General features: G+C 41.9%; 1 protein-coding gene across 1 annotated transcript in view; it reads right to left on the bottom strand.

The window, feature by feature from the left end:
- The window catches only part of CD226 (CD226 molecule), a gene marked incomplete at its 3' end in the record, with an annotated part of 69,412 nt that overhangs the window by 28,472 nt on the left and 14,129 nt on the right, over positions 1-26,811 (bottom strand). The window contains exons 3-5 of the mRNA XM_080714664.1: positions 23,495-23,698; positions 16,004-16,249; positions 403-750 (exon numbers count right to left, since the gene is read on the bottom strand). Of these exons, the coding sequence (XP_080570790.1) occupies positions 403-750; positions 16,004-16,249; positions 23,495-23,698 (798 nt within the window). The remainder of the gene's footprint in view (positions 1-402; positions 751-16,003; positions 16,250-23,494; positions 23,699-26,811) is intronic.

The following is a 26,811-nucleotide window of genomic DNA, read 5'->3' as shown; positions in this document are numbered from 1 at the left end:
TCCTAAAATAAGAAAAAAATCTTAATTCATAAAATTTAATAATGCCAGTGCATGTAAATTCAGCCATTAAAAATACTGTGAGGAGGCAGGCAGGCATGGTGGTGCATGCTTATAATCCCAGCATTTGGGAGGCTAGGACAGGAGTATCCTGGTTCAAATACAGCCTCATCTATTTAGTGACGTCCTTTGAAACTCAGTGAGACCCTGATTCAACATAAAAAATCAAAAATGGGGCAACACACACACACACACACACACACACACACACACACACACTGGAGAAGAAAATTCTCCTGGAATGACTATATTTGCCACAAAAAAATAACACCACCATAGCAACCACCCCCACAGTGGTTGGCCTTTTCCCTTCTGCACACTGGAAAACGCTGGCGGCTGACTCACCCTCAGTGATGGTCAGTCTCAACACAAAGGTTTCATTTTCTCCTGTACTGGCCTGGAAGCGGCAGCGGTAAAGTCCCGAGTCGGAGGTGGTGGCCTGCGGGATGACGAGGACACTGGTCCTGCCTCCCTGGCTGCAGTTAGTCAGGATTCGTGTTGGATATTTGGAGACCCGCATTTTCCCTTGGGACAAGTTGCACCAGGTCAGAAGGTCTATCTGATGGGACTGGATCTTCTCCCACGTGACTTGCTGCACAGACCAGTTCATCTGAAGCCCATAGGAGAGTGTGATGTTTTTTCCGGATTCTGAGACCAAGTGGCTCTTCGGTACAGGGCCAATCTCAAAACTGCCTGAAAAGAAGTAGCAAATAGTTAGACTTAGGTGGTCAAAGTTGTAGACACAAAGGTGGAAGCTACCCAGGAAATTCTGCTGAAATGATTGGTGATTTTTTATATAGTTTTATCCATTGTGAGTGATCTTATTTGTAAGAGAAAGGAATTTGTGTATGATGTGTATATATGGCTCTAAATAATTGAACCCAGGAGCATTACACCTCCAAAGTTATACCCCCTGTCAGACTGTATTTTTTATTTGTAAACATGGCCTCAATAAATTGCTGAGAGCCTCACTATGTTTATCAGGAAGAGCTGTCCATCAGCAGTTACCACTTCTCTTCATTCAAAAGTGCTGCTGTAGATGAGGAGAGAGAAACCATAGATGAGCAAATAAGACGAACTAAGTGAGGGGATGGGAGGAGGGAAGAGAGAAGTTCCCTAATGTACATGGTGTACATTCACAAGCATATGAGTGTAAGTCAATCACTAAGACAAACATGAGAAGGAGGGAGGGGGAGGGAAGGGGGTGGAACTGGGGAAGGAATGACATGTGTGTGTTTATATACCTCTACCATCTTGTGCTCCACCAAGACGTGTGACTACAATGCATCAATGAAAACTTAAAAAATAAAATTCTCAAATTACCAACAAGAGAAAAAGTACTACCACTGCCAACACAGGATCCTGCCCCTAGAGCTCAGGAAAGAGGAAGGCTTCGTATATGACAAGAGTAGTAAACTAATACATTGAGTCCACTTTTTGTGTTAAAATCCATAGGAACGGCTAAGCTTAAAACCACATAGGAAGTGACATTATTAAATAGTCCTAAGTGTTGCAGATTTGTGTAGCTGACCCTTGGGTTGCTAAGATGGGGAGGGGACAGGTTCTAGGCCTGAGTGTTTCTATTTAGAAGACACTTCCAAATGAGAGCCTTTGTTACGTATGTGTATGCGCTTTATTCATTGCTACAGTATGGATAGTGGGAAATAAGTCTTTGTTGAAAACATCTAGGCTTTCTGGATGTTTTAAAAATGCATAGCACGTGGTAAAAGTAGAGAGCTAAAGTTATGCCCTTTAAGTATTTTTTGTTACTTCATAGGAATGGTTGCATTTGGGGAATGGAATGATTAAACTTGATGTCTTGGAGAGTAAAATAGAAAGGAGGAAGGGCTGGGGTGATGACGTCACAGGGCTCCTGGGCCCCAGCGGATGTGGAGGAAGGAAAGGGCACCTGTCATTCATCTATGTCTTGGCTGCGCTCAGGGCCAGGGAGGAGCCGCTGTGCAGGCTGACGACCACAGGATGGAAAAAGGAAAAGAAGAAAGGGATATAACACATTGAGAGACAGGGTCTCACAACAATGTTTCTGGAGTAGCTTGGATCATAGGCCTGTACCACCTCAACACAGCTCTAAGACAGCACATTTGAGAAAGAGTGAAGTTTCGGATGTGATGGTGCATGCCTGTGATCCCAGTACTTGGGAAGCTGAGATGGGAGAATTGTAGGTTCTAGGACAGCCTCAGGAATTTAGCGAGGCCCTCCACCACTTAGTGGGACTCTATTTCAAAATAAAATAGGGTTGGAGGTGTTGTTCAAAGGTAGAATACTTCTTGAGTACAATCCCAGTACCCTTTCCCCAAAAGATTAAGTGAAAGTATAACATACTTTAAGATTTACTCTCTACCTTAAATTAGAGCCCTGTGTCTATACCAGTTTACTTCCCACCGAAAGCCAGCTTTAGCAAGTGGTTCCAGTTGTCAAATGCATAGAGAAGCCACAGCTTTCCAGATTTTCAGTCTATAACCTGTGATTCTTTACCAGAGTTAACACTTTACCCACATAACAGGCACACAACATTTTATCTCTAAGTCATAGATTGAAACCAGAGAAGGGGAAAAAAAGAAGAAAAGGGAGATGATTTTTAAAATGTGAAAAATAATAAGAGAATCAAAGCTTTAAAAAAGGAAAAGGGAAATTAAAATGCCTACAATCCTAGTACATGGAAGGCTGAGACAGGAGGACTGGAGGTTCCAAGCTAATCTCAGCAACTTAGCAAAACTCTCAACAACCTAGCAAGATTTTGTTCAAAATAAAAAATAAAATAGGTCTGGAGGTGTAGCTTTGTGATAGATTGTTCCTGGACTCAATCCCCATTACCACAAAATAAATAAATGGTTTGATGATGATGATTCTAGATAGCTAGATGGTAGATGATAGATAGATAGATATATAATTTTTAAAAGGGCTAGGAGTGTAGCTTGGAGAAAGTCTCTGGGTTCAATCCCTCTACTCTCCCCCCAAAAAAGGAGAAAGAAAGATCTTGAATAAAGGAAAAAAGAGGAACAATATAAATTAAAGCCTAACTCAGGTACTAGCACACGGTGTTGGAAGAAAATGAGAATTTCTGCGCTTCCCCTGTGGATGCAGGTGATGGCGACCCTTGGTGTGGTGCTGATTGTCTCGGGGCTCACACTCAGAGCCAGCTTGTCCTTTTCCTTTGGTTTCCTCCCTTCTCTGATCTCAGGCTCTGGCATGCTAAGCAAGCACTTTCCACTGAGCTATAGCTCAGCCTTGTTCCTCTCATTTTTTTTTTTTTTCGGGTCTGGGGATGGAACCCAGGGGCATTCGACCTCCGAGCTACACCCCCTGCCCTATTTTTTATTATTTATTTTGAAACCGGGTTTCACTGAGTTGCAGAGGGCCTCACTAAGTAGCTGAGGCTGTCAGAGAACCGCAATCCTCCAGTCCCAGCCTCCCGAATGCTGGGATTACAAGCCTGCGCCATCACGCCCAGCTTCATTTTTTAAATTTTTTATTGGTGCGTTGTAGCCATACGTCTTAATGGAATACAAGATGGTAGAGACACATATGCGCACATCACTCATTTAGCCCTTCCCCAAGTCCCACCCCACTCCCTCCCCCTCCCTTCTTCTCATGTTTGGCTTGGTGATTGAATTTGATAGGTTGGTGCATCGTATACACTTGGGCATTTCCCTCTTCCCCTTCCATGACTCCCAGTTAGGCCTCCTTATTTGTTCATCTATGGTTTCTCCTCCTTCATCTACTGCTCCTCCTGTGACTCTTTTTCTCCCTAGCTTCCACATATTAGGGAGAGCATCCAACTTCTTACTTTTTGTGACTGACTAATCTCATTAGTGTAATGTTCTGCAGTTCTCATTCCTCTTTCTTGGCCCTTCACTTACAAATGTAACTGTGCCCTGGGGTTCCCTTGCCCTTTCTCCACCCCACCCTTGGGCGACTCTATCAACTCTCACTTCTCAATCTCCTCTCATGCACAGGTGAAGTGCCAGTTACTAGTTCCTGTTCAGTCTGACCCCTCCCCAGAGTTTCTAAAGTACAAAACAAGCACCTGTTCCTAGGATGTTTAAGACAGACTAAAAATTAAACAGCTCAGAATCTAGCCATTTATGGAAGCCCTATTAGAATACCAGCTGATAAGAAGCAATAATGGTAGTGGTTTCATATAGTGCCAACTGTGCCTAGACCACGAAGATGTTCAAATAAAGATGTGCAAAGTAAAATATGGATAGCATATGATGAAGGAAATATTTCAAAGTGACCAGAGATAAAGCTTTCAAACAATAAGCTAAGCATGGTGGTGCCCAACTATAATTACATGGATTTGGAGGCTAAAATAGGAGGATCCCAGGTTCAAGGCCAATCTCACAATTTAATGATACCATCAGCAACCTATCAAGAACCTATTTCAAAATAAAAACGGCTGGGGTGTGGCTTAGAGGTAGAACACGAGTTGGTTCAATCCCCAACACCCTCCCCACACCCTAAGAATATATAAAAACATGAATTGCCAATTATAGTCAGGTAGCAAAGCCTAGAAAGTGGAGGCATACTTTTGAAGCCATGGAGCATGCAGGATGGAGGATGTGCTGATGGCAGAAAGAGTGGAGATTGTTTTCCAACATCTTTGCATCCCTTATAGCTCTGCCTGTGACTTTCTGAAAGTGATGAGTCAAGTCTGGCAGATACTAGACAGAGCATTGAGCAGCTTGAGGTAGGACAGAAACGGGCATAACGCAAAACACCTCAGTATTCTGGAAGCTGCACCCTGCAAACCCAGCCTACCACCACCAACCCCCTGGGATGGCTCATTTTAAACCTACAAGGTGATGAAAGTGTTGCAGGTCTTTTTCTAAAGGATTACAATGTTCCACAATGACCAACTTAGGGGTTGCGGAGTTGACTGTGTCCCCGAAACTCACAAGGCAAAGTCCCCCACTTCAATACCTCAGAACATGACCTGATTCAGAAACAAGACTGCTATTAATAAAATTGCTAAGAAGAGGCCATGCTGCAAGGGGCGACCCTGTTCCAACAGGACTGGTGTCCTATGGACAGTGACATACATACAGGGAGAAGGCCAGGCAAAGAAGGAGGCAGACTGGGTGGTGCTTCTACAAGCCAATGAAAGCTGGGGGGTGCCAGAAACCTCCAGAAGCTGGGGAGAGGTCTGGCATAGCTCTCAACTGGCTGACACCTTGACCAGCCTCCCAGCCACCTGTCATGTAAACAACCCGGGTGTTGACGCTTTGTTACAGCACTCCTGTAAGGGCTCCAGCCTGCAAAGATGTCCCAGGACCACATTTCGGGCAGTCTGGGCTTCACCAGGACTTCATCTTCCTTGCAGGAGCAGCAAGGTGCCCTGCTAGGAAGATGAGCAGTAGTCTTCCGCACACACCCTCATGCGTTGCCATTCTCTGTCCTTCATTTAAAGTGCAGATAAAAGGTAAAGGAAGGAAACAAGATAAAAAGGAGCTAAAGGATCGCTTGACTGAAAGGCCCAGATAGAGCTGGAAGGATGAGAGCTACAGTCAAGAGATAAAGTACAGCCTGACAGCGCCGTCTTGAAGACAGGCCAGGCAAGGCCATTTGCTTAAGTGGAAGAAAGTGAGTAGAATCAGACAGGCAGATCTGGATGCTGAGGAGAGACTCGGCCCAGAAAGGACTCCAAGAGAAGACCGTGCGGTGTGTCCAAAATGCCAAGCACTTATCTGAGCACCACACGCAAACCACTTGCAGTGCAGCCTAGGTGGGCGGGTGGTGCTCATCAGCAATTCCAAGAAGCCGCCCAGGTGCGGCCCAGCGGCTTCTAGGGACCTGGGATATGAGATCCTCTGACTGAACGGTAACCAGGAAACTCTCGTCGTGACTTCTGATCAGGTTCTAATTGGCTAAAAAGAGATAACACCCCATGGCACCATGAAAAATATGCTTTTTTATTTAAGGCAGTGCCGCAAGTTTTCTTTTCTTTTCTTTTTTCTTTTCTTTTTTTTTTTTTGTGGTACTGGGGTTCCCAGAAGCCCTTCTACCTCTGGGCTAAACTCCCAGACCTATTTTTATATTTTTACTTGGAAACAGGGTTTCTTAAGCCAGCGCGCCTGGCTTCGAACCTGCGCGATCCTCCTGTCTCCGCCTCCCAAGCGCGGGGATTACAAGCTTGCGCCACCACGCCCGGCATGCCACAAGTTTTCTAAAGCTCACAAGAATGCCTAACTTTTGAGCAATTCTGCAGTTTCTCCCAACCAGAAAAATAATTCAGTACATGACGGACCTTCACAAGCACGTCAAAGTCAATCACTAAGCCAAACATGAGAAGGAGGGAGGGGGAAGGAATGGGGTGAGAACTGGGTAAGGGCTAATTGGGCGATGTGTGCCTCCACCATCTTGTACTCCATTAAGATGTGTGACTACAATGTACCAATTAAAAAATTAAAAATTATTAGTGATAAGAGTTTTATTTTATTTTACTTTTGCCTCATGACCTGAAAATTTATTCCTCATTTTATGCCATAGCAAAACTTTTACTGAAATGATCTCATTAGCATTATTTGCAGTTTGAGATAAGATATATGGTAAGAGCTTTACACAGTACATTTGCTAAGGTCTCATAAAACCAAAAGGTGGCACTGCAGCCAGAGAGCATCCATCATTTTCCACCAAAATATGACCAGCTGGCCTCCTAGATTACAGAAAACCTTCAGCAGTGCAGTATAGGATGGGTTTTTAGACTTTTATTGGTCATGGTAATTATACAAACACGCGTGCCATGCACATACCACTTGGTATGTTTCCTTCTGGATCCTACCCGCCCCACTTCCTGGCCTCTCTTTAGTGAGTAAATAGCGATGCCGTCACATAGGATCATGACATTATGTGAACGGTTCCCTTTACCTTTTCTCTCCCCACCTGCCTCCCCCAACCCCCTTTCTCTATTCTACTGGTCTTTCCCATTATCTGAACTTTCTTTTGTCCCCTATTTTCTCTCTGACTTCCGCATAGGAGAGAAAATATATAACTCTTGACTTTCTGCAACTGGCCGACGTCACTTAGCATAATATTCTCTAATTTTCCTGCAAATGACACAGTAAGTTTTATCAGAAAAAATGTATCAGATGATTAGCACTGACCCTGGGCGTGGTGGCACATGCCTGTAATCCCAGTATTTGAGAGGCTGAGACAGGAGGATCACAGGTTTGAGGGCAGCCTCACAACTTAGTGAGACCCTGTTTCAAAATAAATCAAATAGGACTTAGGGTATAGCTCAGAGGTAAAAACCCTAGTAGCAAAAATAAAATAAAAATTGATGCTATCTCTAATCATCCCCTACCAAAGAATAAATTATGTCCCTTTAAACTACATTAAGCATTTTGCCTTATATATTTAAAAATATTTTCAGGGTATTTGCAAAGTAAAACAATAAACATTAAATAGGTCATGGCTATGTATCAACCTGACATGCACCGACACATTTAGCTTTCACAGATAAATCACTAGCTGGTGATTAGCAGGGACCCAAGCAGAAGGCCATGGGGCCAGCCCTGCCATGACTGATCCCAAGCAGGGGCTGAGGGACACCCAGAGGTTTCTTTGGGGCTTGATTTCACATAGGCAAATAAGCCCAACAAAGCCTCAGCTCCTAAACATCATCTTTTCTTTCCTTCTTCCTTCCTTCCACCCATTCGTCCATCCATCCATTCTTCCTTCCTTCCTCTTTTTCTTTTTTATGGTACAGTAGATTGAACCCATGGGCATTCTATCTCTGTGCTACACCCCAAGCCTATTTTTATTTTTTATTTGGAAACATGGTCGTGCTAGGTTGTTGAAAGTCTCACTACATTACTCAGACTATCCTCAAATCTGTGATCCTCCTGTCTCAGCTTCCCCCAGGATTACAGATGTGTGCCATCACATCCAGCTAAATATATTCTTTTCTGATGCTGTAAGTCCTATAATTAGAAATCAAGTCCTGTACTAATTTATCTTTGTTAAACGCATATAACAATTCCAGTTCCTGGCAGGCACTGTAAGGCATTAGAGTGAAATCATCCATTCCATTGCTTTCCAAGTGGAAGGAAAAGAATTAGGCTTCCAGAGACAACGGCCAGAAGAGACTCACTGCAGCAAAGAGAGAGGCCAGAGCCAGGAGGCTGCCTTGCCCGAGGGACACCATGCTGGGTGTGCAACAGGCAGAGGAGTGGCGTGCACCGGTAAGTGTGGCGTAAGGTGGGACACTCACGCAGGAGGCGGATTCTAAACACCAGGCGATGGATTTCATCTCTTGATCTTCCGTCTTTTTTACTCTCCTTTCTTCTTTCTTTTCCCTTCCTTCCTTTCTTTCTTCCTTCCTTCCTTCATTCATTCATTCACTCCTTTCTTCTTTTTACTTCTTTATTTTCACATTCATTTGTCAATCATTAACAGTTACTGAGAAGGTACAGACATAAATGCAACTAAGGAACAGCTCTGAGTTAGGTGAGAGACATCTAAGTGGTGATGGTGATGAAGAACACACTTTCCCAAAGAGTACCATGGTGGGACATCATGCTCGGTGACACCAGCCCATCTCGGGAAATTAAGGGCACAGTGTTTTCCCTCGTGTGTGGAGGCTCGAGAGAAAAGAGGAAAGAAAAGGCACTTCAGATCAATGAGAGAGGCCAGTAAAATAGTGGAGAGGGTTTAGGGGATGGAGAAGATAAAGGAGAAAATGAGGTTTGAAGAGAGAAAGAGATCAAATAAGGTCACATTCACATATTACAATTTCACTACAAATCTCACTGATGTGTACCCAGAGAGAGGAGGGTAGGAAGAGAATGGAAGCCACATGGAAACGCGCCAAGTGCTGTGTTTGTATCACTTTGAGCCTCACTGTGATGCATAATTGCAACTTACCAATAAACTTATGAAAGTAATATAAAATGTTATGGGGATCCCCTTGAAAGCAATATATATATATATATATATATCATGGTGGGAGCAGAACCCAAGCCACTACGAAATTCCTCAGAGATGTCTTAGTGTCTGGAGACTCCCCAGGTTAGAGCTCTGTGAGCTTGGTGAGGATCACCAGGGTCCAGCAAAGGTTCTAGAGAAAATTGGCTAAGAACCCTAAACTCGAGATACTGGACTGCCTACGCTTCGTGCATTGAGAACATCGACTCCAAGTCGAATTTCCTTCCTCTTTCCACATTATCTGCCTGTGCCACTATTGCTTTTAGCAAGATCCTGTTTCCAAATAAAAAATAAAAAGAGGCTCAGGTGTAGCACAGAGATAGAATGCCCATGGATTCGATCCCCAGTACCATAAGAAAAGAAAGAAAGAAAGAAAGAAAGAAAGAAAGAAAGAAAGAAAGAAAGAAAGAAGGAAGGGAGGGAGGGAAGGGGGAGGGAGGGGGGAGGGAGGGAGGGAGGGAAGGAAGGAAGGAGGAAAGAAAAGATGATGTTTATTATATACTTTGTTGTATTTATTTTATGTTTCCATTGGTTTCATAGAAAACAAACCAGTAGCATTTCCAACACATATCATGTGAAAAATGATGGAGGCTTTGATATGATGTCAAAACTGGGAAAACAAGAAATGGCACATGCACATCTCCACAATGTAATGTACACATGTTTGTACACATGGACACATTACACACAGATGTGGGCTTTGCACTGCAACTTCCTCAGAGATAAACAATTTTATAAAATTAAGCGATTTGTGCCGGGCGTGGTGGCGCACACTTGTAATCCCTGTGCTTGGGAGGCAGAGACAGGAGGATCACGCAGGTTTATAGTCAGCCTCGCTGGCTTAAAATACCCTGTTTCCAAATAAATAAAAAATATAAAATAGGTCTGGGAGTGTAGCCTGGAGGTAGAAGGGCTTCCAGGAACCCCAGTACCACCAAAAAAAAAATATTAAGCGATTTGTTTGCTTTTATATACACTTATCGGTGTATTGTACTCGTATCATGTTGTAGTTCAGAGTGATAGTGACATACACGCACAGAGCACTTGGTGAAAGTAAGCAATTTATAGAACCAAGTCTTAAGCACCCTGTTCGCAAGAGTTCACAATTTTTTGCCAATGCTGTTCCTGTCTGGGTCATTTTACTCTGAAGTGTCTTCTTGTACTTCTTTCAACTCTTTTCAGGAAAACTGCTGCTGACCCTCAAAGTTCCACTGATTCCACCTATGTAATGGAAACACTTTTTTCCTCATCCCCAAATAGGCTGGCCACTCTTTCCTCTGTCTTGCTCCTATGCCTTCTACTGTGCTGGATTTTCTCTGTTGTCATTTCTCTCTACCCTAAGAAGCCGTCAAGTTCTTAGAGGCAGCAGATCCAGTTTGAGCACACGCAATGCCAAGTGCACTGAGTTGTGCAATAAATTTGGTGGATAAATGGGTGAGAGGCCACCTGCCAGGAGGACATCGTATCAGAAGTGAGTGGATGGCAGCAGGTTCCTTGTGAGTTTAGGTCTCCATTCCCCTGTTTACCAAAGAAAGGCACACCGCGGCCGATCCTTCCTGCTGCCATGCCCCCTGCACACCAGCCAGCACCAGGGTATTTATGATTTCAATACTTTCTCTACAAAGAGCTCCAGGCACCTTGCAAACCACAGAAAGATGGACAATATTTATCACGACTCTCTGAGGGGAGAGAAAGTAATGTTGTTTAGTTCAAACTATAATGAAGTTACAGTGACGAATATAACAAAATTGGAAACGCAGTGTGAGAATAGCTATTGGCAGAGATAACTGTGATAATCAGGTCTGTCCAGGAGCTTAAGAAGTCCAGGAAAGAGAGAGAAACAGCAGCAACAACGAACAAGGCGGGTTTGTGTCATTTATTCTAAATTTAAAAGGAATATATATATGCATATATATTCCATATTGCTTTATATATCCCTTTATACATTCATATATATGTATATATATATTAATGGCAACACGATAAAAATATGTTTACTCAATGAAAGAAAATAATATGCTTACTCAGCATTCAGTTTATACTCTTTATACATCAGAAGAAATGTCTACTAATCTATCCTAGGAAATAACACTTGAAAAAAAGCATTATATAAGTGAAGATGACTATCCTGCACTAGTTAAAATAATGAATACTCAGAGAAATCTCTATGTCCAGCAGCATAATAAAGTTAAATGAATTATGAAAAATAAAGGGGTCAGTATTTCAACATTGAGAATTTTTATGATATAATATACAGAAAAAATTATCAATGGTATCTACACGTTGCTAACCATCAAAAATGTGTTCCTGTTAATAAAGATTTAACGGAAAGTGAGAAGTGAAGTAGAAGAATGGCATCCCGAGCCTTTGCAGTTTATGAACTTTAATATATAATCAAATCTGCCCATCTATAAATGTACACTAAACAATCTTGGCCCAACAAGCAATATTTCCTAGTCATATTTTTGTCTGTGAATTTAACTTTTTTGTTTGTTTATAGCAAACTCTTCTTGGCTTGCATCCACTCAAATTGTTTGTTTAATGTCTTTATTTCAACATGAAGTGATCCAGCCCTGTTATGGCAAGGATGATGCCCACATCCAAGAGACAGAAACCGGGAATCCTATCATGGAGTGACTGATGAACTCTAAAATGGTGTTCATTGCAACTGAATCGAATAGACACTTCACAAAAGAAGAGATAAAGATGACCAAGAGATACATACAAACATGTTCAACATCATTAGCAATGAGGGAGATGGAAATCAAAATTGCACTGAGACTTCATCTAATCCCAATCAGAATGGCAGTCATCAAAAAGTCAAATAACAATAAATGTTGGAGAGGGTGTGGGAAATAGGAACTTTTTTACACTGTTGTTGGAATTGCAAACTAGTTCAGCTGCTATGGAGATCAGTGTGGAGATTCCCTTAAAAAAAAGTGGGAATGAATTAATTAACCATAGATGAGCCAGCTGTACCACTCCTGGGTATCTTTCCAAAGGGGTTAAAGCCAGAGAACTACAGTAACATACGCATACCTATGTTCATAGCAGCACAATTCACGATAGCCAAATGACGGAACCAACCTAGGTTTCACATCAACAGATGAACGGATTACAAAATTATGGAAAATACACACAACTGAATTCTACCCAACAATGAAGAATAAAACTATATCATTTGCAGGAAAATGGAAGGACCCAGAGAACATTATGTGATGTGAGATCAGCCAAGCACAGAAAGAGAAGTCAAATGCTCTCTCTAATATACGCAAGATAGAGAGTACTTGAGATATAAGAGGGGCTCCAGGTCACGAAGGAGAAGCCTCAGTGGCGCCAGGGAGGTGGTCTAAAGGAAGGCGAGGAGGAAGACTGCGGTTCAGTCATTGAAACACTGCCATCGACTACATGTCCGTATGTGAATACCCCAACGTCAATGTCAGTACTTTGTATTGAAAGGGGAAAATGGAGAGACGTGCGGGGAGGTACTGTGTGCGTGTATGTCATTGTCAACAGGATTTACATTATGATGTGAGGCTATAATGCACTAATAAAAGCACAAAAAATCAATCAATCAATCAATAAAAGGTGCCCATTCTGTGCTGTCTTTGTTTCCTTATATCACTTCTCTTTTTCTTCCTCAGTCTGAGAAACGGGTAAATAAAACTCCATTAAGTTTTGAGACTGAGATGTCTAAACCAAGGAGTTTCTTAAATTGGGGGGAATATGCTCCCTCCCACTGAGAGCTAGAACCTTTAAATAAGATACACAGTCCTTGCCAGGCATGATGGCACACACCTGCAATCCTAGTACTTGGGAGGCTAAGACAGGAGGATCGTAAGTTTGAGACCAGCCTCAGCAACTTAGTGAGACCCTCCACAATGTAGAGAGATCCTGCTTCAAAATAAAAAATGTTTAAAAGGGATGGGTGTGTATTTTAGTGGAAGAGTGCCCCTAGGGTCGATCACAAGGGAAGCAGGAAGAAAGGAGGGAGGGAGGAAAGGAAGAATGGAAGGAGGAAATATGATCCTTATCATGAAGATTAATAATCTAACCCTTCTAGGTCTCATCAATTATGGCCATAGCCATACTTTCTCTAGTACTTATATCTGCTTGTCACTACGCAAGTGCTTTTCATACACGATTTTATTTTAACATGTATAATTACATTATTATATCATTTTACAGATAATGAAACTCAGGCCCTCAGAGAAGTAAAGAGAAGCATCCGTCTCTGACCTGAGGCACTTGTAACAAATACAGTCTATTTCTCCCTGTCCTCCAAGGCAGGTAGGACATACAATGCGAAACCCAGCAAGTGCGGGGCATTTAGGGGACACTTTGCTTCACTGCTTGTTTTTGTTTTTTCAGAAGGACAATAAGGTAGTCCCATACCTAAGCGTTCTTTCACTTGTTATAAGTGGAGACAGTAGAGAAGACTGCCCTGATGGGCAGGTGCCTCGGCAACAGCAAGTGGATGGTGCAGCTGAGGGTGGGCACAGCATTCTGGCCTACAGCAGCGCCAGCAAGGTCTTCCTCGATCTGTCAGGACGTCTTCCATGGATTCACCCCCTGACCTTTTTCAAACAGGGGAGGAGAGTCCCCTCTAAGTCCTTAAGTGAGACAAATGTTACTAAAGAGTTGATTTTGTCACAGATTACAGATAGGGTTATACAGCAACTTAATTTTCTCATTTCTCACAGTAGGAAAAGGAAATGGTTTGGTCACGACTAGCAAACAAGATAAGCATTCTACTTTCTGTAATGGAGTACTACTCTTGCCAGGCATGGTAAAGCATACCTATAATTGAGAGGCTAAGGTAGGAGAATAGCTGGTTCAAGGCCAACCTGAGCAACTTACAAAACCCTCCACAACTTAGTGAAACCCTGTTTCAAAATTTAAAAAAAAGCTGGGGTGGAGGTTAGAGGTAAAATGTCACTGGGTTCAATCCCTTGTACTACAAAATAAATGAAAGAAAGAAAGAAGGAAAGAAAGAAAGAAAGAAAGAAAGAGAAAAGAAAATGGAATGGAATGGAATACTTTTATCTAAATAAAATGCTGCCTCCACAACTCCGGAGTTTCACAAATCGGTTTATGCATTAATGTGCAAAAAGTAAAAAAAAAATTAAAATTAAAATAGTTCGCTTTAGAGCAAATGTAGTTAATCTATATCTTGCTTTCAAGTGGAAAACTTTGTCACCAATCATTTAAGTTCTGAGCATAGGATAAGTAATGATGGTCGTGGAGAAAGAGGACATAGAGGTTCCTTTGCTAGTAAACACCTCGGAGGCAGCCGGCCACCACTGTGGACAGAGAACTCATGCGGGAGTCTGCCGTCCTGATCAAATGCCCAGCTCCCAGGGTGTCAAGCAAGGCACCAGCCCAAGAGAAATGGGGGGGAGTCACACAGAGTGAGAGAACTGGGGAATTAGAGAACCCCTCAAAGGAAAGAGAGAAAGGAAAGATGTTTCTTACTGAAGTAGGGAAGAAAACACTGGCACCCGGTGCCTCCTCCGTCATTTCCACTGCTCTTAGTGAGCTTCATGGGAGCAAAGTGAGCTGGGCCACACGCAGCACTTGTTAGAGACATCTTTAAAATGTGCAAAGCTCTGCCATTCTATCTTCTTTAAATCATTTTTTGGGGGATCCCGGGGATGGAACCCAGGGCCTTTTTACTTCCAAGCTACACCCCCAGCCCTATTTTTTATTTTTTATTTGTAAACAGGGTCTCACTGAGTTGCAAAGGGCCTAAGTAGCCAAGGCTGTCCACAAACCCGGATCCTCCTGTCTCAGCCTCCCAAATGCTGGGATTACAAGCGTGTGCCACCACGCCCGGCTCCTTGGCATCATTTTAAGGCTGTGATCTGCAAAGTTCAGTATTTGTCATACTCTTCAAGAATTTGAAGATTTTTATGTGTTACATCTGCAAATATAAACCTCTGGGTGTCATATATTACTTTTTCAGGCCATAGTCCATGTAACACCTGCAAAACAGACAAGCTCTCATCCATGAGTCTGATGAGACCTTTTCTGGTCACTTTTAGTCAGTCACCTCCCAGTAGCACCTTTGGCATTGTGAGGATGAACAAGAAGAACTTGCTTTAAGTTCAAGAGCACCACAGAAATGAAACTTACAATGTATACCCTATGCCAACAAGTCCACTATGTAAATTCATAGACCACGGGTAGAACAGGTCTGGTCAAATCTGAGTGGGCCTGTGCTTGACAAGTCCTTGAGATGACTACTTGTTACCAATTTTTTCACTGTAAAGCTACTGAATTTAGCATCTTGGCTACATCCTGTATACTGCTCTTTTAAAAAAGAATTTCTCTGGAAAAAATTTGGAAAAAGAAGAAGGGGCAAGAGAGAACAGATTTTTGGCCCTTCCACTACTTGAGGATGATAGCCAAAACCATCTCAGGTGCTCTTAGCCATCACTCAGTTACTCCCAGTAAAATAGAAATGTGTGTGCTCAGAGGGAGCTAGCTCACCATCAGCTGAGAACCGGCTATATTTTAGACAGTCTTTTGAGTTTTGGGCCAAACCCAGAGGTTCTCAAAGGAATTGCAATTAATGATGCAAAAGGACCTGACTCAGCTGGACGTGGTGGTGGCGCTTGTAATCCCCATGCTTGGGAGGCGGAGACAGGAGGATTACATAGGTTTGAAGCCAGCCTTGCTGGCTTCAGAGACCCTATTTCCAAATTTAAAAAAAAATAGGTCTGGAAGTGTATCCCGGAGGTAGAAAAGTTTCCAGGAACCCCAGTACCACCAAAAACAAAACAAAACAAAACAAAAACCTGACTTATGTGAAAGAAAATTGGTACAAGAAAAAGTCCACAAAATATTTTTGAGCTATATCAGTACTCTCTGACTTTTCTAGGAATTGTACTCCTGTGTAAGATAGATTTCACTTTGACAAATTAGAACCTGATCGGGAGTTGTTCATTTTGGAAACGTGATCATTGATGATGAGGAGTTGTCCATTTTGGAAAAGCACCATTGATGATGAGGCCATTCAGGGAATCATCTCCGATTTCATGTTGAGTGCACAGTGTTCCTAAGGGAGGTGAAAACTTTCCAACACTGCATGCGTCTTCTCTCATCCCCACGCCTGCACATTCATCTATTAGAGTACGTGCTCCGTGCTCTCTAATTACAGATTGCTCCTGCCCATTCCCTCCTTGTGCTATTCTCACAACATGGTTATTCTTCTGAAATGATGCGTGCAGGTAACTTTTGTTACCTATGAACACGAATTCAAAATTGATAAGGGGACTTAAAAATGTTTATTTTGAAAGAGAACATTGGGTATGATAGGGTTTGAGAACCACTGCTGCTTTCTGTCATTTATTAGTAGTAGAATTGGTGAAGATACGCGAAAATGTATGGATAGATTCTTTATAATGATCAAACAGTCCGTATGATAAGTTTTTAAGCTAATAAACAAATATAATGTTAATGTAACAAAATATCTAGATGCTTTTTGTGCTCCCTCTGTTTTCTAGAATTCATCTAACAGCTGTGTTAAAATTGTAAACACTGAAGCAGAAATGATTTTTTTTTAAAAAAAGGAATTTTTTTCCTGGTTAGAGTAAGTCAGAAGAGCTGGAATAAATATACCTCCCGTGCATCAGTAGGGCCTGTCTCCACATGCCATTTTAAAATGCAGAAGCTAATTGAAATGGTTCCTTTTAAAATATTAAAACCCAATGCCTGCCATTCTCCCAAGCTCTTTTATTTCACTGTAAATTCTCCCTCTAAATTAGGGATGACTTCCATTTCCCCTGCACATACACAATTCCCTCCAAAGTCTGAGATATAATTTATTTCCACCTCCATAATTCTAAATATTTTAAAGTCATCATTTTACACTCTCCATTTTCCTCTAAAATTGCCTTCAGTAATGGCTTCCTAACTCCATTATCCTGGAATTGCATTTATCACATTTATGGGTTTGCCTCTTAAAAGCAAAACAAAACAAAAAGCCATAAAATTTAGGAATCTGACTCTAATCACAGGATGTGCCCAGGCCAGTCAAAGCGATTACAAACATACCCTAATGTGCTTCAATCAAGGTGAGGTTTATCACAGTACGTTCTTTCATCTCAGAGGCTTGTTGCTGTCGAGTAATAGGGGAATAAAGCATCTTCTCAATTGTATTCAACAGCAAGAAGAATCTACTCATGGGCTTCAATTAGGCCTCTAAGTAAGTGACGCATATAAATAAATCACGAAAGGCTTAAACAAGCAGATATAAACACCAAGACAGTGACTGGTAATTTTCTTTGTGAAATGCCACAAGCAAAACAAAAAAACCTTGTCACGTATGATGGGAAAAGATTAATTTGATGCATAGGTAGTTTTAAAAAAAATCATGTAAGATAAACAAAACAAAACCAATGTTAAATAATAGAATTTTAGAATTTTCCAGCCCTGGGGAATAATTTAGTATGACTTTAGCCATCTGCTCAGCCCCACTTTCCCTTTCCTGAAATATAATTTGGACCCTAAAAATGAAATATGTCTTCCTTAAAAAAAAAAAAACCTTAAGAGCAAAAAAATAAGCAAAGAAAAAAAGCTGTCAGATTAATCTGTATAAAATAAAATGTTTTCCAGAAAGCAATGACTCGAAGCATTTATCATCTAAACAAGAAACAGTGATGTGTTTGATTCATAGAATAATACAAAAAGGATATTTTCTTAATGCTTTGACAAGAGTTGAACCACAAAATAATACTTTCTGGTGAGTCATTGTACTAGAGACCTTACCTTCATCTTTTATAGTGAATAAATGATTCATTGATAGGAGTATAAATCCACTAAGCACAGAAACCACATTTTGTTGTTGTTTATTTTTCACTGGAGGTTGAACCCAGAGGCATTTTACTCCCAGCCTTCTCCCCAGTCCTATTTTTTGTTGTTGTTGTTGTTGAAACAAGTTCTCACTAAGTTGCTGAGGCTGGCTTTGAACTTGTAACGTTCCTCTTTCAGCATGCCAAGTACTGGAATTACAGACATATGCCACCATACCTGGCAGAATCATATTTTTGATTATTTTTTGTAGTGCTAAGGATTGAACCCAGGGCGACATGCATGATAGAAAAGTGTCCAACCACTGAGCTACATCCCCAATGTCCTGAAACCATACTTTCCATTCTTTTGTATGTAAAAGAATACCAGAGAATTTTATTAGGCTCAGTGTGTGTGCCCCATGAAGACTCATTGTACTCTCACCAATTTTGCCTAAAGAATGTTGACCTAACAGCTGTAGCTTTCTGAACTCTGTGACATGGTATCCCTCTGAGCATCTCTGTCTTTGTGAAGGGCATCCTCTCATTCTCTGCTGTCAACATGGAAGCCAGCCTTCACCTCTTTCTTCCCCCAGCTTTTACTCTCCTGTAAATATATTCTGTTGGTCCTAACAGCCTTCCATCAGCAGCTACTCTGCTTTCTCCATGAATGGGTTTTCCTTAACGCCTCTCTCCTGAGTGATCATTACAATAGTTTGGTCATTATTCTCCCCCATCCTGACCACCTCACTTCCATCCATCTCCAGAAGACAGCTGGAACAAGTTCTGGGAAATCAACCTGGCTTGAAACTCTAGACACCCTTTCCTGCCAGCGGCCTCTGGCCTGTAGAGTTGGGTGTTGCCTCTTTTTTAAGCATCTTGAGACCCCCCCCTTCTCCTCAGATTCCATTATAACCCTCCCCCCCACTCTACATGCCCAATTTTTTACCTATTTATTCACAATGTTTTCTTAAGACATGTCTCTCCTACTGTAGGGGTTTTACAGCTTGTATGCATTTTGTTTGTTTGTGGGTTTGGGCCGGTTTGGTACTAGGGACTGAATCCAGAGGCGTTCTACCTCTGAGCTACATCTCCCACTCCATTTTATTTTTTATTTTGAAACAAGGTCTCACTAAGTTACTAAGGACCTCGCTAAATTTCTGAGGTTAACCTTGAACCTGCAATCCTCCTGTCTCAGCCTCCCAAGTACCAGAATTACAGGCATGCGCCACCATGCCAGTTCAGTTGTTATTTTTCTTAACAATCAGAAAGATGTCCATATTTTCCTAACCAGTTTTAATTTGTCTTCTTAGAGTTCACTTCATATTGTCACCTTCGTCTCTTTCACTTCACAAGAACAGCAGGTATGCCTGAATTATGCACATGAATTTATTTATTTATTTATTTATTTATTTATTTAATTTTTGGTGATACTGAGGTTTCTGGAAACCCTTCTACCTCCAGGCTACACTTCCAGACCTATTTTATATGTGTTTTTTATTTGGAAACAGGGTCTCTTAAGCCAGTGAGGCTGGCTTCCAGCCTGTGTGATCCTCCTGTCTCCGCCTGCCAAGCGCAGGGATTACAAGCGTGCGCCATCACGCCCAGCTGAATTTATCTTTAATGATACGTGTTTGGGGTTAGACTTTTTGAAAAAAAAATTAAAGATGGAGTCTTCTACCTAATGATTAACCCATCAATCCCCATGTTTTGAAGGAACAGGTGAGAAGCTGAGGAAGAAGACAGGAGTGTGACGATTCCGTCTGAGGAGGATCAGAGGAGCTCCATGCTTGCTGAGAGCCCTTGGGTTCAAACCTTAAAACTAAGTGCGGGGCTAAGCTAGACAGTCTAAAGCAAAACTGGATGATGTGTGTGTTACGTTGAGACAAACTAAGCATGGGGATGGGCACACCTAGCCCAAGGCTGCTCACATTTGACAAAGCACGTCATCTCCACCATTGGGTGACTGCATCTTAATTAAACTACTCAGCCTGGGAGGGCCTGTCCTAGATTGTGAGGCAGGATTCATGGGCTACCCAGATGAAGAAAGCATGCCCCTCACCTTAGGGAAACCACCAAGGAATCCTCACTGTGCTCCCTGGTTCGGTTTAAAATTTAATAAGGAAGCCAGGTGTGGTGGTGCTCACCTGTAATCCCAGAATTTAGGAGGCTGAGACAGGAGAATCAAGGGTCGAGTCCAGCCTCAACGATTCAGCAGGACCCACCCTGTTTCAAAATTTTAAAAAATTGAAAAAGGGGTGGAGTGTAGCTTAGAGGTAGAAGGCCTGTCTAGAGTTTCGAGCCAGGTTGATTTCCCAGAACTTGTTCCAGCTGTCTTCTGGAGATGGATGGAAGTGAGGTGGTCAAAAATTTAATCAGGAACAATAAGTGGATATTGAGACAGACATGATGCCTATTGACAATGGGCTTAGCAACTGTAAGGAAGCCATTTAATTACGCAGATGACTAAGACACGGACTGTGAGACGGGGGGGAGCTCCCTGGGAGGACCTACAACCCAGGCAGAGGAGCAGAGTCCCGACTTGGAGCCAAGCTAGGGATCCCGTTCACCCCGCACCCTGTTTGCCCTGCGTCCCAGTGTGAGCAAGAATACCCTGGAAACACGATGGAAAGGGAATGGGGAACACCGGCCCATCCGTGAATGTTTGGGACAGACAGTAATTCTCCTAGAAGAGTATGGTGGGTGGCTGAGCTCTGTGCGGACCCAGGAAGCAACAGAGAGGCAGAAAGCACTGAAATGCCCGCCCGGAGCCCAGAAATGGGGAGAGGAAGGTACATTTGAGAAATAATGCCATTGCTGGAGGATCTGGCAGCCAGAACAAGAAAAAAGAGCCAAGGAGAGAATAATGACAAACGTAGAAAAAGGTTAAACCTTTAAGGGAAAAATGTTTGGGTGGTTGGGGCTTGGACCACTGCGTCAAATGAGTCCTGTGTAGTATCTAGGCTAACCTGCCGCTTAGTTTCTCAAGGATAACCAAAGACCGGCTGTGGCCTCTCTGTTTCCGTTATTCTCCTGGCCAAGAAGAATATTGGAGAAACTCGGGCAATTCTAACATTCCAGAAAAGCCGTCAGGGAGCTTTTTTCAAACATTGGAGAAAAATAAAATATAAGACCTTTTCTATAGCAAAAAAAAAAAAAAGAATATTTAAAATACTGCAAAAGAGACCTGAGCTAGGGAATGCTCAGTAAGACAAAGCAGTTCATTTTTGCCACGATATTTAAGGGATCGTCCGGGAGGCAGATAAAACCCTTCAAACAATGTCTGGCATCAAAAGAAAGCAAATAACATTTTGAAAGCACCGAAGGGAAGAAGATTATCTGAATTTTAAGGAAAATAAATGCTGAAGAGAGAGAGTGCATTATCTCTGTGTGAAATAAATAGCACTAGCAAAGCATATTTTCATCTTAATTTGCTGAACAATGCAAGGCAGGATTAAGTTCCGAAACGCATTATCATGACTGATTCATAACTATGGTAATAAGATAAGGAGTTTACTGAAAAGCACTAAATATTGAATGAGGATTTTTTTTTAAATGAAGTAATTTCAAATAAGTCATTTAACTACTGCAAGAGACAGGGACAACCTGCTTATCTTCATCGATTTTTTTTTTTTACCCCTTTGGTACTGAAGAATGAACCCAGGAACATTCTGCTACTGAGTAACACCCCCAGCCATTTTTATTTTTTTATTTTGGAAAAGGGTCTTGCTAAGTTGCTGAGGCTGGCCTTGAAACTGTGATCCTCCTGTCTCAGCCTCCAGAAGCCCTGGAATTACAAGTATGTTCCACCACACCTGGCTCTTCATCTACATTTATTCCCACTTCTTTCTATGATCCCCAAAATTGGAAATAGAAAACGCTAAGGGTTACCACTACTTTTGAGCTTACCTAAGGAATAGAAACTACAGATGAATTCGTTTCTCTCCTGCCATTTCTTTTGATCAAAGTTAGCCTGTGTTCTCTTTATTCACATTTTTTTTTAGTACTGGGGATGGAACCCAGGGGCATTCTGCCTCTGAGATACACCCCCAGCCCTATTTTTGTTTCCTTTATTTTGAAACAGGGTCTCACTGAGTTGCAAAGGACCTCACTAAGTAGCTGAGGCTGGCTGCGACCCACAATCCTCCTGTCCCAGCTTCCCAAATGCTGGGATGACAAGCGTGCGCCACCATGGCTGGCCTCTTTATCCACATTTATAAACCACTACTTTATGTGTTTTGAGCCACAGGATCTTCCTATAAAAACATATCCCCTACTACCTTCAAATATCCATTCATATATGCAAGAAAATTAAGGGCCATTCAGGTTATAATATACAACCACTCGGTGTCACCAGTACATCATGTCTTTGTTTTTTTCATTATATTGAAGATATCTCAGCTCTTCTTGTTTTTATGACATACCGATCCTCAGTATATCTCTTCTTTCCAGTATTACTGACGATTTTTCTTCAAAAGAAAACCAGCCTTAACAACTCTCTCTCTCTCTCTCTCTCTCTCTCTCTCTCTCTCTCTCTCTCTCTCTCTCTCTCTCTCTCTCCCCGTAGTACTGGGAATTGGACCCAGGGACAGGACAGGGGCATTCTACCACTGAGCTATGCCTCTTCAGTCCTTTTTAACTTATTTATTTTTATTTTGAAACAGGATCTCACTAAATTATCACACACTATCCTGGAATCTTTGATCCTTCTTTCTCAGCTTTCCAAATATTAGGATTAGAAGTGTGTGCCACCAGATCTGTTCCTCTTTATGTCTTTTTTTTCTAATTTATAGTAACAATATGTTATGATCAGTTATTGAATATCCCCTGTAAAACTCATATATTAATGTTCAGGGTTGATATTAAGTCATGACGATTGTGATTTCATCATTATAGTGAATTTACTAGGTTGTAGCCTCGGCAGGTGGAATGTGGTTGGAGAAAGTGGGTCCCTGGAGCTGTGGCTTAGGGAATGTGCTTGTGTCTTTGAATCTCCTTGCTTGTTCTCTCTCTGTTTTTGGCATCATGAATTGAACCCAGAATCTCCAACAAATTGTGAACAAATAAATTTTCCCTCCTCTAAATTATGTGGTCATTTGCATGGACTATAGTAGTGAAAATGTATGTTGACTGAGACACAGTGTTTAAACACCAAGTGCTGCAATGCAATATAAGGTATGATAGACATCTTCTAGAGGATGTTTTACTGAATCTCAAAACTACCTATGCTTTGGGGCACTATTATAATTATTCTTATTTTTTAGAAACTGTAACAAAGTTTATGGTCAGTGAAGGTAGTGTCAGTATTTGAATCCAGAAATTTAATTCAACAAAAAGCTCATCATGTACAGAAGAGTAGATGTATATCACACAGCACGTTATGGTTCCTCAGTTGTGGAGTCCTTCCCACAACAGTGTCATCTCACACCGTGAGGTTCAGCCGTGGGTGCTCATCTTTTCCCATCTTCCTGCCCACCAGTGATCACTGACTTTGTCTATGCAGTTGCTCTGGTTTTCATGCTGAAGTGATGGGAATCTATATCCAGCCTTTCCATGGAAGCACAGTCCTTCCCAAATGCAAATCCCATCATGGCCCTCCCTGCCTGAGGACCTACAGTTTTAGTCCTCTTGTCTGGTGCATCACTGGCTGGTGAGCACCGTCCTGTGAGGCTGCTTCAGGTTCTATCGCTCTTACCCACTCCTCCTCCGCACCAGTTGTGTCCGCTGAAATGCTGGAAGCCTTTCTTCACTCTGGGAACCTTCTTGAGTGTTTTCTCCTGTGATACCTTCTCTGCATCCGAGAGTGTAGTTCCCACATTCTCCTTCCTGCACTCTGCTGCCTCTGGTAACTGAGAGCATCTCCTGCTCCACCCCTGTGAGCCGCACCAGGGAAGACATGGCTTCTATATTAGAGAAGGCCTTCACACTTTTTAATTTCCCCAGCCAGTGACATTAATTAGGTGACAATATCCCCTCTAGGAAGGGATCGTAGTGCACTAAGAAAAAGCATGGTGTGTCTAGTGGGAAGACTCAAGAGGCCCGTCTTCACAGTTTATTATCTTTTGAATATGACCTTAAATGACTTGCCTGCTCTGTTAGTCAATTTAAATAACTGTAAGTCAAAGTTAAGGACACGAATGTCCATGCTACACGTTTTATCCAATGCCTACATAAGTTGCTTCCATGATATTATTTATTTTTACTCCTACTACCTCAGCAAGTTTTTCCTCCAGATTTTTGGCTTTGTTTTGTTTCAGTTTTGGTTTAGTTTTCACTTGGAGTTTTTTTGTTTGTTTGTTTTGTTTCCCTGAAGTTGACTGATTGGTTTTTTTGTGTGTGTGGAAATTAAAAGGAAGCCCTCTTTTCTGTTTTTAGATGGCTATATTTATGAGACCACTGAGAATCTTGTTTTTGGACATTCACATGCACATGTGTGGTCCTTGTCCCATAACACATGATGCCCTCCATTGCCTTGGAATTCATTCTGCCACCCAGATGGCTATCACCAAGCCAGGCATAGTGGTGTACACCAGTAATCCCAGTACTTGGGAAGCTGAGGCAGGAAGATCACAGATTCAAGGCCAATCTCAGCAATTTAGCAAGACCTTGTTTCAAATTTTTTTTAAAAAATAATGAAGGCCATCACCAGGTATAGCTTCCATATCTTGTATCTCCAAAACCAAGAGGACTCTCTTCTTTAGACTCAAACAAAAAAACCCCATGATTACCAGATACATCAAGCATAGTAATTCAGCCATGTTAAATAACCAGTTATTACTGGTTAAGTGGCACACAGAGCTGTATACAGGACAGAAATATAAATATTTAGAGGTTTTTATAGTAGAATTGGAGATACTGCCAATATATTGCAAGAGTTTTCATCTATTTTTAGTTAAAAAAAAAACACAGATATTATTTTTCAAGACCTGATGTGCAAAACAAGAATCACAGTCTTGAGGACCAAGACCTTGAATGTTTGCAGAATGTTGATAGCGTTTTACATAAGACCATGATAAATAGAACAATGAGCATCGAAGAGCCAGAGGCCTGATTTCGAGATGCTGCACTTTTATAGAAACAATGACTTATCTATGCATCTCAAGAAGACAAGAAACTGAAATCTGGGCCATTTCAATGACATAAAGTGCTAAAACCACACCCCACCCAGAGCCCAGAAACATGTCATGAGAGCACTTTGAAGAGAAAATATGATCTAAAAATGTTTAAGAATTAGTGAGACATGATGGCGGACACCTGTAATCCCAGCATCTGGGAGGCTGATGCAGGAGTATCTCGGATAGCCTCAGCTACTTAGTGAGGCCCTTTGCAACTCAGTGAGACCCTGTTTCAAAATAAAAAATAAAAAATAGGGCTGGGGGTGTCACTCAGAGGTAGAATGCCCCTGGGTTCCATCCCTAGTACTGCCTCCCCCCAAAAAGAATAAAAGTGCCAAGGAATGGATTACAAAGTCATGGGAAATATACACAATGGAATTCTACTCCGCAATAAATAAGAACAAATTTACGTCATTTGCAAGAAAATGGAAGGACATGGAGAACATTTTGTTAACTGGGATTGGCCACACGTTTTCCTTAGTATGTGCAAGATAGGGAGTAACTGGGATACAAGAGAGACTCTAGGTCATGGAGGAGACATTTCAGTGGGGCCAGAGAGGAGATCTAAGGGGAGGGGAGGAGGAAGACTGAGGTTCACTAATGGAAATACTACCATTGACTATACGTATGGATGTGAATATGCCAACATCAATCTGGGTACTCTGTATTGGGAAGGAGAGAAATGGAGAGGCTGGGAGGGCGCCAAGTGCTGTGTGCATGTCTGTCACTGTCAACATGATTTACATTATGATTTGAGACTATGGTGAACCCATAAAAACACAAAAAATAAATAAAAGAATAAAAGAGAGCAGAATGTTGGGGAGACAGGGTCAAGCTAAGAAGACATGACTGGGGCTCAGATAGGATGGAAGTCAAGCCCAGAGGACTGAAGTTTGACCTGGTTAGAACCTAGTTCCCTCTCCTGACATGGGGTTTTCAAGTCCCTTACCACAAACTGTTGGAAAGCTCTTTTCCTTTTATGTCTGCCTTACCCCAAAGGCTCTGGCCTTAAAAAAAAAAATCTGTCACCTCCTGAAGCTTCTCTCACCCTTTTTAATCTAAGAACTGACTGATAGAAATTCACTTTATCTTCATGAATTCCAAAGGCCTAAAAGCAATTAAGAGGATTAACAGGAAGCTTGCAGAGCAGGACAACTTAGGTATCTGATCACAAATGGGAAAAGGTTAATCCATAAGTCTGTGGAGGACTGTACCTGCAGATCTCAAAAGCATACATACAGCATCGCTGAGAGGGTGGCACAGCTCACATCTAAAAGGCAATGGCTTATAGAAACCTCAACATGTTTACAAAGTGGAAACTAGCCTCTCAAGGGATGCTGTAGATCACCTTGCCAAAACCACAAGGCCAAAGGGAAGTATTAGGTAAAATGGGGCAGACAGAGAATTAAATGAGGGAAAATTGGTGGGGCGCTTGAATTATCCACATTCTGTCTTTGAATCTCTCTTTGAAAAAAGGTGTGGACTCACTACATTTGAGTGGCACCTGTCACTGGTTGCTGATTCCATAGGGATGAAATGACATTGTTTTGTGCTGCTTTGTGGAGTGGAATAGAGGTATATGCTATGTACGCTGACACACCTGCCGTGATCTAATGACTATAGGCCATTCCATCCAGAAAGGCAAAGTCAAAGAATACATTGGAAATTCTGCACAATTACAAACAGAAACTACAATGAAATGCAAATATTCTGGCTGAAAAATAGAGAAGGTAGCGTTGATGAGTAAAAAGTCCAACAGAAACCCCAAGAATACTGAAAAACATCTTTTTGAAAGTCCAGGGGAAATATGTTCTGGCAGATCTAAAGGGCTAGGTGCTTAAAATAAAACCCCTTATGGCTAAATGGTAACGTCAAAGTGCCACAGTCAGATGAAGCTATCG

Source organism: Muscardinus avellanarius, assembly GCF_963383645.1.
Source record: "Muscardinus avellanarius genome assembly, chromosome: 17".
NCBI lineage: Eukaryota > Metazoa > Chordata > Mammalia > Rodentia > Gliridae > Muscardinus > Muscardinus avellanarius.
The sequence above is the reverse complement of the archived record's forward strand: the minus strand, read 5'-3'. Positions and strand labels throughout refer to the sequence as shown.